Below are 15971 nucleotides of genomic sequence, written 5' to 3' on the forward strand. Positions count from 1 at the left end.
AGTCAAGGGGCTCGATTATCAATAGGGGCCCATATGGCCCATCTGGAGCCAGAGAAGTGTGAGAGACACGCCCACGGCGGTGCTCCGAGTGGCACCTGTCCAGCGCCCGCAGGAAGGCAGGCCGCACGCCGGCCTCAGCTGAGTCGACTGCCCGCCGGCACCTACCCCCTCTGCCTGAAGAGGAAAACAACGACCTTCTCTAAAGATTCATTTATGTATTTATTCGAGAGAAAGAAAGCACGGGGGAGAGGAGCAGAAGGGGACGACTCCCCGGGCCAGAGCCCGGCGTGGGGCTCAATCTCCCGACCCCGAGAGCACCACGGGGCTGAACGCAGGAGTCGGGGAGGCCTGCCCCACTGCACCGCCCAGGGGCCCCAAGACCGGTGGTGCCCCTGCAAGGAGGACAGGAGAGGCTTCCCACGGTGACAGCGGGGACGGCCGTGGGGGGGGGGGGGAACAGGTGCAGGGCAGTGGCACCGTCCGGTGTCGCTCGAGGGCCACCGGCCCGCTGCCCAGAGCCCCGTGTCCCCCAGGCCACGGGGAGCACAGGGGGGCCCGGGCGTCGCCCGCCCTGAGCGTGGCCCCGCCACTGTTCCCGTGGGCCCTTCTGCTCCAAAGGTGACGGAACAGACTCCAAAGCCGGTTTCGTGGGGGCCTGTTCGGTGCATGTGGCTCCACAGCGCAGACCTCCGAATAGCACTTGATCTTCAGGACCCGTCCTCGGCGTCTAATGGGGCACAAAGCTCGCACAGTAACATCCTTACAAAGGTCCGTGCCCACTTGAGAGGAGCAAAACCCTCTTGTCCTACCAGACAGAAAATACGGCTCCATCACCGGGGTCGGATCTATTCCCAGCCTCTGGATCTAAAACTGGGCTTGACCCGGACTGTAACCCATTTAAAGCTCCGTCCCCCACGCCGAAGGTCCACCGTCTTAGGATTACTCAGAAACCCGAGCCACAGCGGTCCTACTGCTCGCCTTTCATTTTTCCCAAACTATTTTATCCTTATTTCTCAGGTTTTGCCGGCTATTAAACGTTTCCCACATATTTCCATAGATAATAACTCCTCCGCCTTGCAATCCGATTCTTAACATTAGGAGATTAAAACTAATGTGGATGATTCTCAGATCACACATACTGAGGTATAGAGAACTCCCATCATTTCCTTCTACAAAATGAGAGAAATTTTAATTCTTTTTGGCAACAGCTGCTTCATTTTTTTATGCATAGGGAAAAAAATATGTGCAATTACTCCAAGTACAATCAAGTCATTTAACATGGCTTTACCATCATTGTAGTCACAGGATATTTTAAAAGGGGGGAAAAAATCTCAAAGCACAGGTCCTGCTGTGCAGCAGAGCAATCAGATTCCTTCATAATAACAGGCTGATGGGATGCAGCAACCCGAGGAATAATGAATAACCACTTTAATCAGTAAACAGGAAAATGCTACAACAGTCACTGAGTAAAAATTGACTATCATCTGTTGATCCTCTTGATCGGTATTTCAAACAATAAATAGAAATGTAAGTATTTTTTAAAAGGAAAAGAGCTGTGCTGATGTGTTTGATTTTGACGCCATCGGAGACTGTCCTGCGGTGTTGCCCAGTCAATAAAACGCACATCGAATCTTCTTCATGGTACGTGGCCCGGTTGACCCCATCCCTTGCGCGTGTCGAGGTTAGCTCTCCTGGCAGTTGATTAATCAGGTTGCACTTCGGGACTGATTATTGCACTCCTTTGTTACTTCATTATTAAATGTTCTTCTTCGGTGTTCATTTTCCGAAGTTATTTGTGATCCAAAAATGAAACGTCTGTTTCAAAATAGTCTTCAAATTTCCAAAGCAGGGTCTCAAACGTGGGCCGGTTCTTCGGCTCTGCATTCCAGCACTCCCACATGATGTTGTAGAACTGGGACGGACAGTTAGGAGGTTGAGGGAGTCTATAGTTTTGACCCAACATCTGGATTACCTGAGCACCTGTCAGGCCTAAATAATCATAGAATAGGACCAACAAAAAACAAGTTAAAGGTCAGGGCCGTCAACTCATAGATGACTATATTCAAGATTACAAAGCAAGCGGATTTCCTTGGTGAAGCTAGGAGGTCGACCATCCCCTGCCCAGGCTGCAGAGATTAAACCAAATCTTGCAGCCAGTGGTGTCTATAAGGCCGCAATTCCAGAGCAAAGGAGAAAGAGGCAATAAACCACCTCATTAATGCAAATCATCGTCATCAAATTTTATCTCTTAGGCTCCCACAGGCACGTGGTGTGTGGTCAGCCCCATAACTCTGCCCTCCAAGTCTGGGCAAAGCAGTTAAAGTCACACCTAAGTAAGTGACCTGCAGCAGAAAGGCCCACTTCAGAATTAATTACTCACCACTGTAAGGCACTTTGCCATAAGTAATGATTTCATAAAGAAGGATTCCGAATGACCACACATCGGACTTAATGCTGAATTTATTAGTACGAATGGCTTCAGGCGCAGTCCACTTCACTGGCAGCTTTATATCGTGTTTGGATTCATAGATGTCTTCATTATCTACCTGTTAATGCATTAAGGAATCAAGCCAAGTTCAATTGATATATTTTTTTTTCCTGCCCTCATTCATCTGTAACCTGCTTCACGTTAAAATTCAGAGGAAAAGAGGTTCAAAATGAGCTCAGTTCAACGGATAATTACAGTAGCAAATTCCAAACCCGGCTTCTAAGTCTGAGGAATCTATGAGAAGTCAATAAAATATTATTTAAGGGCCTACTATGTGCTAAAAATACCACTGACAGGTGCACCCTACTACCTAGGGGAGAACTCATGTGTGATGGTCTTTAGCATTTGGTCCTTAGTGAATAAAAAAAAAAAAAAATGAAAGCAAAGTCTGTCTGATTTCAGACTTACTGCTGGTATTGAAGAGCCACTGCCTTTAATAATGACCGTGTTACCACTTCCTAATACTGAAAAGTAGGATCCAAATGATTTAAATTAATATATCAAGTCACTGGGGTTCTAATTAACTTATTTTAAAAAGAGATGATGACTTCATGAAGATCAAAAGAGAATCACTTATATGCTGTGCTTCACGTTCCACACCCATGTTCGTAGGGCACAGTGTCGAAATGAAAAACTACGTTCAGACCAAAACACCTACTAGCGTATCTCCCGTATCTCTGTCTTTCGGCCTGACGTCATGACGCAGGGAGAGGGGCAGGATTCAAAAGTCAGCGACTGCTGAAGACTTCTGGCAGCACAAATATTCGTTTGGCATTAAGTGGGCAGAGGCGGATCTAGGGGTAACTTGGCAAAATGCGCTGCTTTTTGTCAGGAACGTCGAGGCCCATCAACAGAGCCTACCGGTACTGAAAAGCAGATCGTTCACTCAACCACAAACTTAATCACATACTTTCCCATCGGGTTAGGCATCGTTCTCTCTGTTTCTCTCTCCTTGGTGAAGAAATGGAAACAGCAGGGGGCGGGGTACCTGGGTGATGGCAAGAAGGAGGGCACCTGATGTGATGAGCACTGGGCGCTATAGAAGACTGATGAGTCCCTGACCTCTACCTCTGAAAGCGATAACGGATCACGTGCTCATTAATTGAACTTAAATAAAATTTTAAAAAAGAAAACAACAACAATAACAGAAATAGAAACAGGAGATGGCTTATCTATAAGGCCTTGGGCTACTGAAGTGGGACCACAGAACTGGGGGAAACACTGTGTTGAAGAACAACAGTAAAACCATGAGTCTGCTGCTGGTATGTTAAGGCTTTTGACCCGGGCCAACACCTAATTGAAACAAAACGAAATTCACCTTAAAAACTCTTGCCAGTCCAAAATCTGCCACTTTGTAGATATTGTGCTCCCCAACCAGGACATTCCTGGCAGCCAGGTCCCTGTGAATGTAGTTCTGGGACTCCAGATAAGCCATCCCGCAGGCAACCTGTGTGGCCATGTCTACCTGCTGGTTCAGGTGGATCTTTGCTCCGGCGTCATCTGAGCAATAAGAGAAAGTGAGACATTTATCTTGGGGAACATGTGAATTATTGAAGTCAGTTCTGAGAAGTGCGATGAATGAGCTACCAGGGGGATGAAGCGCCGTGGCACTGATCTGTTGAGTGAAGAAATAGAATGAATATAGACCATCCATTTCCTGGGAAGCTTAACGAGGCAACAATTTTCAGAGTCCAAATACACCCCAAGGCTGTGGCCCTCTCTCCCCGTACACACAGAAAGAAACAACGGTATCCCATGATTCGAACCCAGCTCTCAACATCTGAAAGAGTCCAACTATGGCCGTTTTCCACAGCACACATGGCTGAGTCCTCGCTTCACGGAAGAGTTTGCGTGGTTGCCTCTAGAGCTCCCTCAAACATTTCATAGTTTGTTTTAGTCTTTGAAGCTATAAAATAATGCTATTTTGCATGGCTGAGCCGATGAAAAGTTCTCATTCTTCCATCATTTTTTTTCCTATCATATTGTTCTTAAAAACTAGCCCACTAACAAAAATGGTCTATCGGTAGTTATAAAACGCATATATCTGTGCTCCATTAAGCTTGATACGCTTTTTTTTTTATTTCCCTTTTTAAGCCTGTTATTTTTTAGAAATAGTTTGCTCATCTCTCCAGGCATGATCATGCCTTTAGTAGACATAGTTTCTCCCACTACGCACCCTATATAATTAAGTGTAGGAAAGTCAAGCAGCAGAGTCTGTGTGATCGTTAGTAGAGAGGTCAAAGTGCCTCTGCGCTGCTTTGTGCGGTGTCAGCCGTCCCTGGGTACTGTTTAGCTGCTATCCTGTTAGTAGATGTTTTCAGATCTTTGGAGAATTAAAAAGGTCTCATGTAAATCCAAACCATCATCACCCCTGACTCAATAAGGCAAATATTACCAAAAGCGCGTTGAATTTCACGGTCAAGAGTCTCAGACACAATTTCTAACATGAGAGGCAACAATCGCTCGGGGGTTAGAAAACTGGCCTGAAGCTGGAGCGCCAGGGTCTGGATCTGAGCTTTGCCTCTTCCTGACCTCAGGCGAGGCGCTTGACGCCCTTGTGCCAAGCGTGTTCGCCTGCAGAGTGGCGGCTGCAATTACCGTCCGGTATTAGCTGTTAGAACGAGAAGTGCAATGCGTCGGTACGTGTAAAGCACTTGAAGCAGAGCCTGGCGCCTAGAAAGAACTCGGTAGCCCCTACCTGGTTTTATTACCTCTGCTGCTGCCTAAACAGGATTGAACAGCTTAGGAATTGCTAAGGTAGAGATGCATGTGGATCGCCCAGATGGAAACGCCTAAAGGAAGACGGGCACACGGGTCTGGAGCCCAAGAGAGGGCGGGCAGCTAACAACCATAGCTTATGGGTACGACTCAACCATTAGAGGCAGGTGAGACTCTCTTAGGCAGTGATAGAATCATGAGGAACACGGACATTTAGGGACGACAGAGGAAGATGAACCTCCAAGAAAACCGAGAAGACTCAGCCGGAAGAGTAGAAGGAAAACCAGAAGGGAGCATCCCGACAAAGGTCTTGAGAAAGTCCCCACCACTGTCCAATTCCACAGTCCAGCCAGACAAGGTCGGAAAGGCGCCTACCAAATGCTACTGGGGAGGCGCTGGTGACCTTAGTGGCAGGGAGAGCAATGTCACTGGAGATGGGGGATAAGGGTTGAGGGCAGAACAGGAGCTGAGGACACGGAGGCAAGAGGAGAAGCCGACTCCCAAACCCCAGTCAAGAAGGGAAGACGACGGGGCGCTGGAGAGGAACGTGCAAGTTAAGGGAAAGAAATAACCAGGCCCCTCGGAACGGTGAGGAGCTGCCAAGGAGGTGGCACTGGGGGGTTCTCATTCTTGATTCGTTCAGTGGCTGTGCTGCTGTCAACTCGCTCACTTTTAATTAATGCTCAATTATACCACATAATGTGTGCTTCTTATGGATGCCATTTTTTTTTTTCAGTAAAAGATGATCCCTCAGCTTCTTCCACCACCAGATGGAAATGATGGTGACCATAAGTATTCTCACTTCACCAGGTTGTCAGAAGAATGAATTTGGTCAATACTTGTACGACACTCGTACAAAGGCCTGGCAGGGGCACCTGGGTGGTTAAGCAGGCAAGCGACCTTAATCGGTCAGTTATGATCTCAGGGTCGTGGGATCGAGCCCCACCTCTGGCTCTGCACTCAGCGCGGAGTCCGCGTCTCCCCCTCCTCACTCCTTCCCTCTCTCCTGTTCCTCTCCCCTCACCCCTGCCACTCATGCGCACTCGCTCTCTCAAATAAATAATAAATAAACAAACAAACAGATCTTTAAAAGGAAAGACAAATGCCTGGCACATGGTAAATACTATACAGTGGGGTTTTTTTTTTAAAGAAAAAAATTGAATATACAAGCACTTCTCCTACCACTAACCCATATGGTTGATTTTCACTACATCGCCTCATGTTATACTCAGAACTATATGAAGTATTGTTATTGTTTGCCCCTTTCATAGGAGTTTCTGCCTCTCAGAAGAATGGGGAGGAAGGTGTGGAGCAGAGATTCAAGTTCAGACATGTTTGAGATTGAAATCTCATGCTCAAAAAAAAAAAAAAGAAATCTCATGCTCTTAAAAACATTTCTATATTCCTCCCTAAAACTTGCCTCCCACATGATTGCTGAGCACCTGAATCTTGGGGCTACAGTTGGATTTGGCTATAGAGCATCTCGATGAAAACACTCCTGGCCTACTTCAGTCCACTTAGGTGTGAACTTATGACCAATCATGTCCAAGCTCATGGACAATGATGAACAACATGCTGACTTTCGTTTTTAAAAATATGTATGAATGCACAAAAGAGGCAGATATTTATTCTCTTTAAATTTCAGTGAGAAATACCTGACATCCATTGCCCTCAATACTAAAGTTTTTGACAAGCCTCTTCCATTTTGGAGAAATTTATTACAAAAAAAAAATATATTTAGCCAAGCTTAGGGACTACAAAGATGGTTCTATAGAAAAATACGTATGTCATCTCAACTATCAAATACGACATCTAATCCTATTACAGTGGATATAAAAAGTTTTCACTGACAGGCACAATAGAGAAGAAAATTGAGTAATAACACATTTTCTACCCTGAAAGAATGCAGTGGCCTAGGAACTGGCTAAGTAAACCTCAGAACCCGCTTCTGATACAACAGCCAGTTGTCAAAACTGATATAAAGGTTCGCCGGCCTGTGACAACTTACATCTGCAACAAGAAAATATTTTCAATTATGTTCCACTACTCGAGAGTCTTTCACCGTACAACAGTTAACGCGATGGGCTGCTAAGAGTGGCAGATTCACCCTAAGATCACTCAATTGAATGTAAGCCCTCTTGATTGGGAAGGGATCGTCCGAAATGAGCATCTCTTCATTATTCCTCGTGGCTACTAAGTTTCTTGGCAGATGAAGGCCTTGGTAAACTTGACCCTGAAAGGCCCAACCCAGAATAGGACAAGATATGTGCTCGCCCATGAATAAGACATCAACAGACCTCAAAAATCCTCAATGCCAAAGGAGTCCATAATTCCTAAGTGGATCCTATCAAGCTGACCCAAGAGTCTCAAAACAGGCTCAAACCCTGAATCCTGATCGTTCTAGGTTCAGAATAGCCCCACTCAATTTCTCCTTTAGTTTTTTCATTCATTCACTCAACACACAATTAATTAGCGCACACCTATGTGCCTGACACTGTACTATCATGAAAACAAAGAAAAATCTGTCTTCAAAGAGTTGTATTTTAGAGGATACTTACAATAAGGCCACATAACAAAGTCCCACATTATAAGATGATCAACAGCTAAGAAAACACAAAAGCAAGAAAGAAGGCTACAAAGAGGTAGAAGAAGGAGGTTAAATTTCAGAATTCAGAGGGTGCCCAGTGAAGGACTCACCACAATAGGAAGCTCTGAGGAAAGACTTTTCAGGGAAGTGAGGAGGTGAGCTCATGGATGTTAATGGAAGGAAAGTTCAGAGGGAGGGAGGAGCAAGTGCGAAGCACACGTGGAAGACAGGAAGAGCGGGAAAGGGAGGGGCACACGGTGAACACGGGAGACGTTGGGGGAGAAGTGGTCGGAGAGACAATGGAGAGCGGCCATGCAGGACCTGAGACCTTGTACGGAGAGAACCAGCGTCACTCAGGCTTTGGGCTGAGGTGGGCCACGGTCTGATTTACATTTTAGCAGGATCTCTCTAACTCCTGTGTTGAGGAGAGACTGGGAGGAGCAAGAACCAAGGGAGGGAGACCACTTAGGAGGCTGCGGCACCTGCAGGAGAGAGCTCATGACAGCGTGAACCAGCGTGGGCGTGCTGAGAGGTGGCAACGTCCTCGGCATATTTTGAAGTAAGTCAGTTGGATTTGCTGATTGGTTAGATGGAAGCTGCGAGAAGTAGAGACGATCCAAGACATTAGGCTGAGTGTTGACATCGTCAAAGAAGGAAAGACCACAGGGGTAGCAGGTTACTGGGGATGATAGAAGGTCAGTTCTGGGCACGTTGTTTTGAGATTTTCAACGGACACATGTAGTAGAAATTCTGGCTCTTCACAAACCTTTATTTTTTTTTTCTCCTCTTCAACTATGTTAGAGGATTGTACTTCCCTATTCCCGCTGACTTGATTTGACCAAATGAAAAAGGGCACAGAAGTCATCTCTCATCTCCTGGTTTGGAGCTCTAAGAGCCAGAACGAGATTGGTCCCATCCCATTCCCCCGCCGAGGTGATCAAAACACCTGAGCCACCAACGCATCTATTTTGCACACGTAGCATGAGCGAGGAATAAGTGCCTCTGGGATTTGGGGGAAGGGGTGTTGCTGCATCACACCTGCGCTGTCCAGGGAAGCATTCAAGTAGAGTGGTCAAGAAGGGAGCTGGATTTATGATTCTGAAGTAATGGAGGGATGTAATTTGAGAAATATTTGATACATAAATAAATATGTCCGATGGCTGAGGTTAGTCTTTCTCTGGTCGCTAACACATTCTGACACTGTTAAATTCGATACCTTTATGCAAAGGAGCTAGGCATATTTTTTTAACAGCACTTAACAGGCCCATGTTCTTTGTTCTTCTCCAGTTTTGCAATTTAATACCACCAGCTTCATAAGTCACCCTGAAATCAGAGAATACTCTTATCCTTCTAATATCTTTGTTCTATTATTCTCACCTCCCTTTACCTATACACGTTCTATCAATCCCACTCTGACACTTCGGGAAAGCATAGGAAAAAGTCTCTTTTTTAAGCATGAATTATTCTCTCAGTACTTGATCTCCACTACTTTGAACATCTCATTTTAATACTCATTATATTTTTGCGTATTAAATTATTCATTTGTAATAAACATCAAAATTTCACAGTGCCCTTAAGTCTTCTCTGACTACAGGAAGCAGATGCAGAAATAAAGCAATTGGATATTTCTGCTCTTCAGTCTGAAAATTCTAATGTTGCCTAGCAGTGGAAGTATTTTAAACCCCAACCAGTACGAGGTTGCCAAACACTGGCGACGGGAAAAGAATGAGGGTACCTCTCTTTCCCCAAAAGTATTCCACGTCCCCTAATTCTGGGCCATAGAATAAACAGGTTCATGGCTGATGTTCCATTAGTTATTGTAGGAAACAAAGCATCATGTAGAAAAACATCCATTCTTCAGGTTCGTGCTCCAATATGCCTACTGTGAACAATTTGTTCTTCACTACATGAATATTTTCCCTCTTTTTGGTACACGGTGTGTATCCTATGAAAATGTCGTTGAGCCACTCAATGCTAAGCCGTTCATTCTCATAGATACACACACAGCAAATATCCTTTGGGTTATAGAAGGCTTGCTAAATTGACATTTATAGGACTAGCTAAACTAAATTCCTCTTTTTTTTTTTTTCCTTTTATTAAGTCTTTAGCTTACTTTGGAGATATTCTTGCAGACTTCCATGTCTCATCAACTCCGTAATAATATAAATTGGATCTTCTAAAGTGCAAACAGCATAAAGCTGGATAAGCTTCGGATGTCTTAGGTTCTTCATTATCTGTGCCTCCCTCAGGAAGTCATTTGGATCCATTGAACCTGAAACAAGAAAAGGAGGAAATCACTTTATGTTATCGAGGCATTCCTATCCTCACAGCAGTCTGGTGGGAATCACCAAGATTGCTTCCTGCTTCTCAGTAAAGGAAGAGCATTGGTGTCACAAATCTTCAGGTTTATCAAAGAAGAGACTCAGTCTGGCCCGGGCAACCTAATAACCGATGTTGGGTGCACCAAGGGTGTGTAATTTATGTGTTATGACCCGCAGGTGCAAAGAGGTTGTTTCAGGTCCATATGAAAAACGAGGGGAAAAGGAGTGAACTGACAGTCTAATTGATAAAACAAGGCCAGCAAATTGAGAACACAACGAGAAGACATTCTCTTGCCATGAAGGCTGGAGGACACTGAATGTTTAATTACTGCGGCCAGAGCTTTCCGGCCCAGGATCCAGGGAACTGATCGCTGCCCTGTCCTTGGTCCCCACTGTGGGGACAGCTGGAGAACCATCCTGAGGCCATGACTGTCTGCCATATTTATGTCCTTACTTCTACAGGGACAGATGGTATTGACCACGTAGAAAACATTCGAGGGTTACCCAAAACTCAGCGTTTTTCCCCCCAGCCTTATATGTCTAACTTGAAATGGATCTTCAACTTTTTCTCCTACATTAATGCATCTGTGATCAGACTCTTAGTAGCTTAACAAAATGATAAGGGAGACAGTCCTGGGACCTATTTTGAAGGCTCACTTACAATTAAATTCTATTTTAATGGCTCAGCCCTTACCATGCAAAGCGTCAAGTAGCTAACAACAAATAAAATCTGAGAGGAGGAAGGATACCTGGAGTTTACATTTCATCAGTAATTTTTTAAGATCTTTCATTATTTTTTAGGATATGATGTTTCCGAGACATTCCTGTAATTGAAGGAACGAGGAACGCTGTCATTCCGCATCTCAGCATTTGCTGTGGAAAGTGCAAATAGCATTTCCCCTGATGCTCAAAGAGGCTGCTCCATTCACCTGTCTCTCATGAAATACCTTCATGATTGACATTTGAACCCAGGCATGGAAAAGCTTTGACATTCTGAGATAAGGCTCCAACTTGTTTATTAATATGAAGTCAGGAAGAGTTGCATGGGACTTGCAGATCATTGCACGTGAAGCGTCTGGGCAGTCTATCCTTTGGTATTCCCTTGAGAGCATCGACGCCCAGAACACAGCCTTAGTCAAATTCCAGATTCTGATCAAATCCTAGCTCACTGTGTGACCTTCGGCAAGTCACCAAGGGTCTCTGAACTTCCATCTCTTCGTCTGCAAAACGTGGCCAGTAACTCTACCGATATTGCAATATCATCACCAGGAAACAGCAATACTGGGCATGTATATATTCAATGACTATTGGCCGTTATTTGTATTATTATTAATATGCAAACTCTAGGAAAAAACCAAAAGGATCAATTATAAGTATTTTCTCAGACTGCAGAGGGGAGGGGCAAGGACTCAAAGAGGGAGAGTAGAGAAAAATGACCTAGTCTCATTTCCATCATGATTTTCTGTGCTTCCTCAATTCCATCCCTATCGTGGGTTTGCTCCACATAATCAAATAGGATTAAAGTTTTGAATCACAGTGGCAAAAGGGGGCTGAGAAGACAGGAGGCGCCTAAAACATAATAAGGGACTTTCTTCTTATTTCAATTAGTTTGGCCTATGGCCGACTAGGGTTATCATGGGAGTCTCCCCACCTTGCCCTCAAAATAACCTGACTCATGAAGCTTCCAGAGGTAACAGCAATTGTTACCTCACCACTCAGGCAATGTGTAGATACCGAATGTTTCTACCCTAATGCTTCGGTGGCCATCAGATTCGTGAAATGCAGGACACTCGAATCATTGCCAAATCAGACCATGCACAAGAGCCAGGCCCCGGGACACCAGGAGCCTCTGCGGGTGACGGCTGCTCCGAGCACTCCCGGCCGTGCTGGTTACGGCTGACCAGCCGCACAGCAGAGACCCAATTTCAACCCAGCTAGTAATGCAACATTAAATATTAATTTTTGCCTGTCAAAGCTACTGTGGGAGTTGATTTCAGGCTCGTCTTTATTGCGTGGTAGTCTGCTAAGCAATAAATAGCTGCTAAGATTGATTAATGGCCCCAGTGAAGTGAAGACATTTAACCAATCACCAAAGCTGTTTGCTGCTATTGCACTGTAAATCAATAATAATTATTCCTGTTGGAGAGAAAACTATCGTGGCTTTTTTTTTTTTTAATATAAGAAATGTGATGTTTTGTTGTTGTTGTTGTTCTCTTTTGACCTCCAGAAAGCCTTCCCTAGAGAACAAAGTTAGGGTGGAGAGCTAGCTGCTTCGTTTTTGGAAAAGAAGGATTGGATCGGGAAGTGAAACTTAGGCTCAATTGTGAACAAGATCAGGATTCAAAATACTATGTACACAGTGATCGAGAAGATCCCAGGTGCTGGAATAGGTCGTCCTCGCCTGGAGTGCTTCACGTGACATCTGGTCACTCAAAAGTGCTTCCCCGTCACTTTACAAGGCAGGTGTGAATGCTGAGACGGAACTCCTGACCAGCGAACCCGCCCTCCAGAGGACCGTCGGTGCCCGCTGAGGCTAACGTGCTGAGAAGTCGCATTGAAGCACATGGTGGGGATTTGTCGTTTCTAATGGCTGAGGAATATCCCACTGTCCACATAGACCACAGCTTCTTGATCCATCATCTGTCGGGGACACCGAGGCTCCTTCCACAGTTTGGCTACTGTGGACATTGCTGCTAGAAACATCGGGGTGCAGGTGTCCCGACGTTTCATTGCATCTGAATCTTTGGGGTAAATCCCCAGCAGTGCAATTGCTGGGTCATAGGGCAGGGCTATTTTTAACTCTTTGAGGAACCTCCACACAGTTTTCCAGAGTGGTGACACCAGTTCACATTCCCACCAACAGTGCAGGAGGGTTCCCCTTTCTCCGCATCCTCTCCAACATGTGTTGTTTCCTGCCTTGTTAATTTTCCCCATTCTCACTGGGGTGAGGTGGGATCTCATGGTGGTTTTGATTGTATTTCCCTGATGGCAAGTGACGCAGAGCATTTTCTCATGTGCTTGTTGGCCATGTCCATGTCTTCCTCTGTGAGATTTCTCTTCATGTCTTTTGCCCATTTCATGATTGGATTGTTTGTTTCTTTGGTGTTGAGTTTAATAAGTTCTTTATAGATCTTGGACACTAGCCCTTTATCTGATACGTCGTTTGCAAATCTCTTCTCCCATTCTGTAGGGTGTCTTCGACGTGGATGGACCTGGAGGGTATGATGCTGCGTGAAGTGAGTCAATCGGAGAAGGACAAACATTATATGGTCTCACTCATTTGTGCAATATAAAAAATAGTAAAAGGGAATAAAGGGGAAAGGAGAAAAAATGAGTGGGAAATATCAGAAAGGGAGACAGAACAAGAAAGACTCCTGACTCTGGGAAACGAACTAGGGGTGGTGGAAGGGGAGGAGGGCGGGGGGACGGGGTGACAGGCACTGAGGGGGGCACTTGACAGGATGAGCACTGGGTGTTATGCTATATGTGGGCAAACTGAACACCAATAAAAAATAAATTTATAATTAAAGAACTCACATTGACTCAATTTGTCCTCACAGAACCCTGTGAAGTAGGAACTACTAAAATTCCCACTTCCAGATGACAAGATTCGAAAGATTAATAGATTGTCCAATGTCACAGAGGCCAGAGCCACGGCTGAACTCAGGTCTATCTTATGCCAGACCCTCGGCTCCTACTGTGACACCACAGGGGCCCAGACCTTCGCACTTCAGGGCCCCTTCGCTGTCTCAGTAACTTTCTCCATGATGCCCCTAAGCCAACATCTAACAGTCCTATTGATTCCTTGGTTAAACCAAAGCTACTTTAAAAGTACTTGTGTCCTAACAACTTAATATCCATTTTAAAACGTAATCTAGATAAATCAAGAGAAAAAATAATTTTTATTTCATCCTTTACCGCAATTACTAAGAGATACATGCATCTATGGGGCCCAGGACAATCTCTCAAGTCTTGGGAACAGATAGAACGTTGCCACCCTCAGCTCCTGTTCCAGGCTGATTTTTGCGTGGGTCTTGGCGTGTGATCCCAGTCAGCACCCAAAACCCATTTTCGCGAAGATGGGACGGCAGCCAAAGGAATGTAACACGATCTAATACCGAACTGTGTGCTATTCAAGCTGTTGACCCCAAAACTTTTAAATATACTGAGGCATCCCCGTAAATTCCCCGTGCGGCCCCAACGTGCCTCGGCACACAGTTTGGGAACCATGGTGCTACCCCAGCCGCCACCCGGCGATACCCGGACGCTCGCTTCCTGCCACTGGGAGAACTTCTAAACCTTAGGAATTCCGGGTTAGGGAAAGCGTGAAGGTCCCCGAGAGAACCATATTCTAGCCTCCGGGTATTACTCCCGCCTGTGTTATCAGACGAAGATGTGAGGCGGCTACAGTAGTGTCGCACTTTCATAAAACGTCACTTCCCTGGGGTGATGCCACAGTGCTGGATGGGAGTTCAAATGCCGGCTCTGCCACCGACCGACCTTACGACAATAATAACAGCAATAAGAATAATGAAAGTAAGAACAATTTTTCCTGGTCACTTACTATGAACCAGACGTTATTCAAAGCATTTGCACTAATGACCTGATTTAATCTTCATAATAAACCAGTTAGGTTGGCCTTGTTTCTACCCTCTTTTTTGCAAATGATAAAACTGAGGCATAGAGTAGTTTAAAACTTTGTTCCAAAAAAAAAAACACTTTGTTCCAGCTCATATTACTAGTAAGTCTTAGGAAAGTCACTTGATTTTTTTCTAAATTTTCTTATCCTGCTTTTAAATTAGAAGGGCTAATGACGAGCTGAATAAATATGATTTTAGCGTCTTTTTAATTTCCACGATAGGAAAAGGGAAGATGGAAGAAAAAAAATCGTTCCTACATTTCCAAACATGAGGGCTTTTAGGTGGACCATTTTACCTTTCAGCCATAAACAGTTAGTACTTAACAAAATTGTTTCTCCCTGAAGATCTCCAAGGTTCCATTGATTTAAGTATTTTCAGTAAAGTCGGTATTTTTAACAAAGGTAGGAAAAAATGGGAAGAGGGATAATTCTAACTCTAGAGAAGAGATGCTTGGTGGAAATCTTGCACTGGGGATACTTTAAGCCTTCGCTGATGGCAGGCTCATGCTCTTGCCCTTACGATCTAAAGCATGTTATGTGGACGCCTGCGTGGCTCGGTGGCTGAGTATCGGCCTTTGGCTCAGGTCATCATCCCATGGTCCTCGATTCGAGTCCCACATCGGGCTCCTCGCAGGGAGCCTGCTTCTCCCTCTGCCTATGTCTCTGCCTCTCTCTGTGTCTCTCATGAATAAATAAATAAAATCTTTAAAAAATAAATAAATAAAGCATATTATGCTTTATTGTCTCCTGGCCCAGAGAAAGTGACCGCAACATCTGCTTGGTGCGGCATTGACTGTCCTGCGACCCCTTGGACATTTGCCGTGGCAAGGGGAGCTTCTAAACATCAACATCTGACATTTAGCCCTTGACATCCTCATCCTCATACCTGGTTTTAATGTTTTTACTGCTACTGAAGTGGTGTTGTTCCACAGGCCTTCCCACACTTCACCAAACTGGCCAGATCCCAACCGCTTCAGGAGCTGCACGGAGCTGCGGTCTATCTCCCACTGGTCCGCGGTTTTATACGACAAATCAAAAGTCACTGGCACTTGTATCTGTTTCACGGAATAATTAGAATAATTATAAGAAAAAAAGATTTGACAATTTTTTTTGGTTGAAAATAATAGTCTGGGCACTTTTTAAAAAGATGCCATTTTTAAAAACCAAAACCTTGTACATTCTATTCTAATTGCTTTAAAATGGGAAGCAACGATGTCC

The 15971-nt window shown here is 44.9% G+C and overlaps 1 protein-coding gene across 1 annotated transcript in view; it reads right to left on the reverse strand.

Moving 5' to 3' along the window:
- Window positions 1–206: 206 nt before the first annotated feature.
- The window catches only part of FRK (fyn related Src family tyrosine kinase), a 96462-nt gene continuing 80697 nt past the window's right edge, over window positions 207–15971 (reverse strand). Inside the window, exons 4-8 of the mRNA XM_072739384.1 lie at window positions 15640–15808; window positions 9907–10065; window positions 3807–3988; window positions 2381–2546; window positions 207–1989 (exon numbers count right to left, since the gene is read on the reverse strand). Of these exons, the coding sequence (XP_072595485.1) occupies window positions 1790–1989; window positions 2381–2546; window positions 3807–3988; window positions 9907–10065; window positions 15640–15808 (876 nt within the window). The 3' untranslated portion in view covers window positions 207–1789. The remainder of the gene's footprint in view (window positions 1990–2380; window positions 2547–3806; window positions 3989–9906; window positions 10066–15639; window positions 15809–15971) is intronic.

Source organism: Vulpes vulpes, chromosome 1, assembly GCF_048418805.1.
Source record: "Vulpes vulpes isolate BD-2025 chromosome 1, VulVul3, whole genome shotgun sequence".
NCBI classification, from domain to species: domain Eukaryota; kingdom Metazoa; phylum Chordata; class Mammalia; order Carnivora; family Canidae; genus Vulpes; species Vulpes vulpes.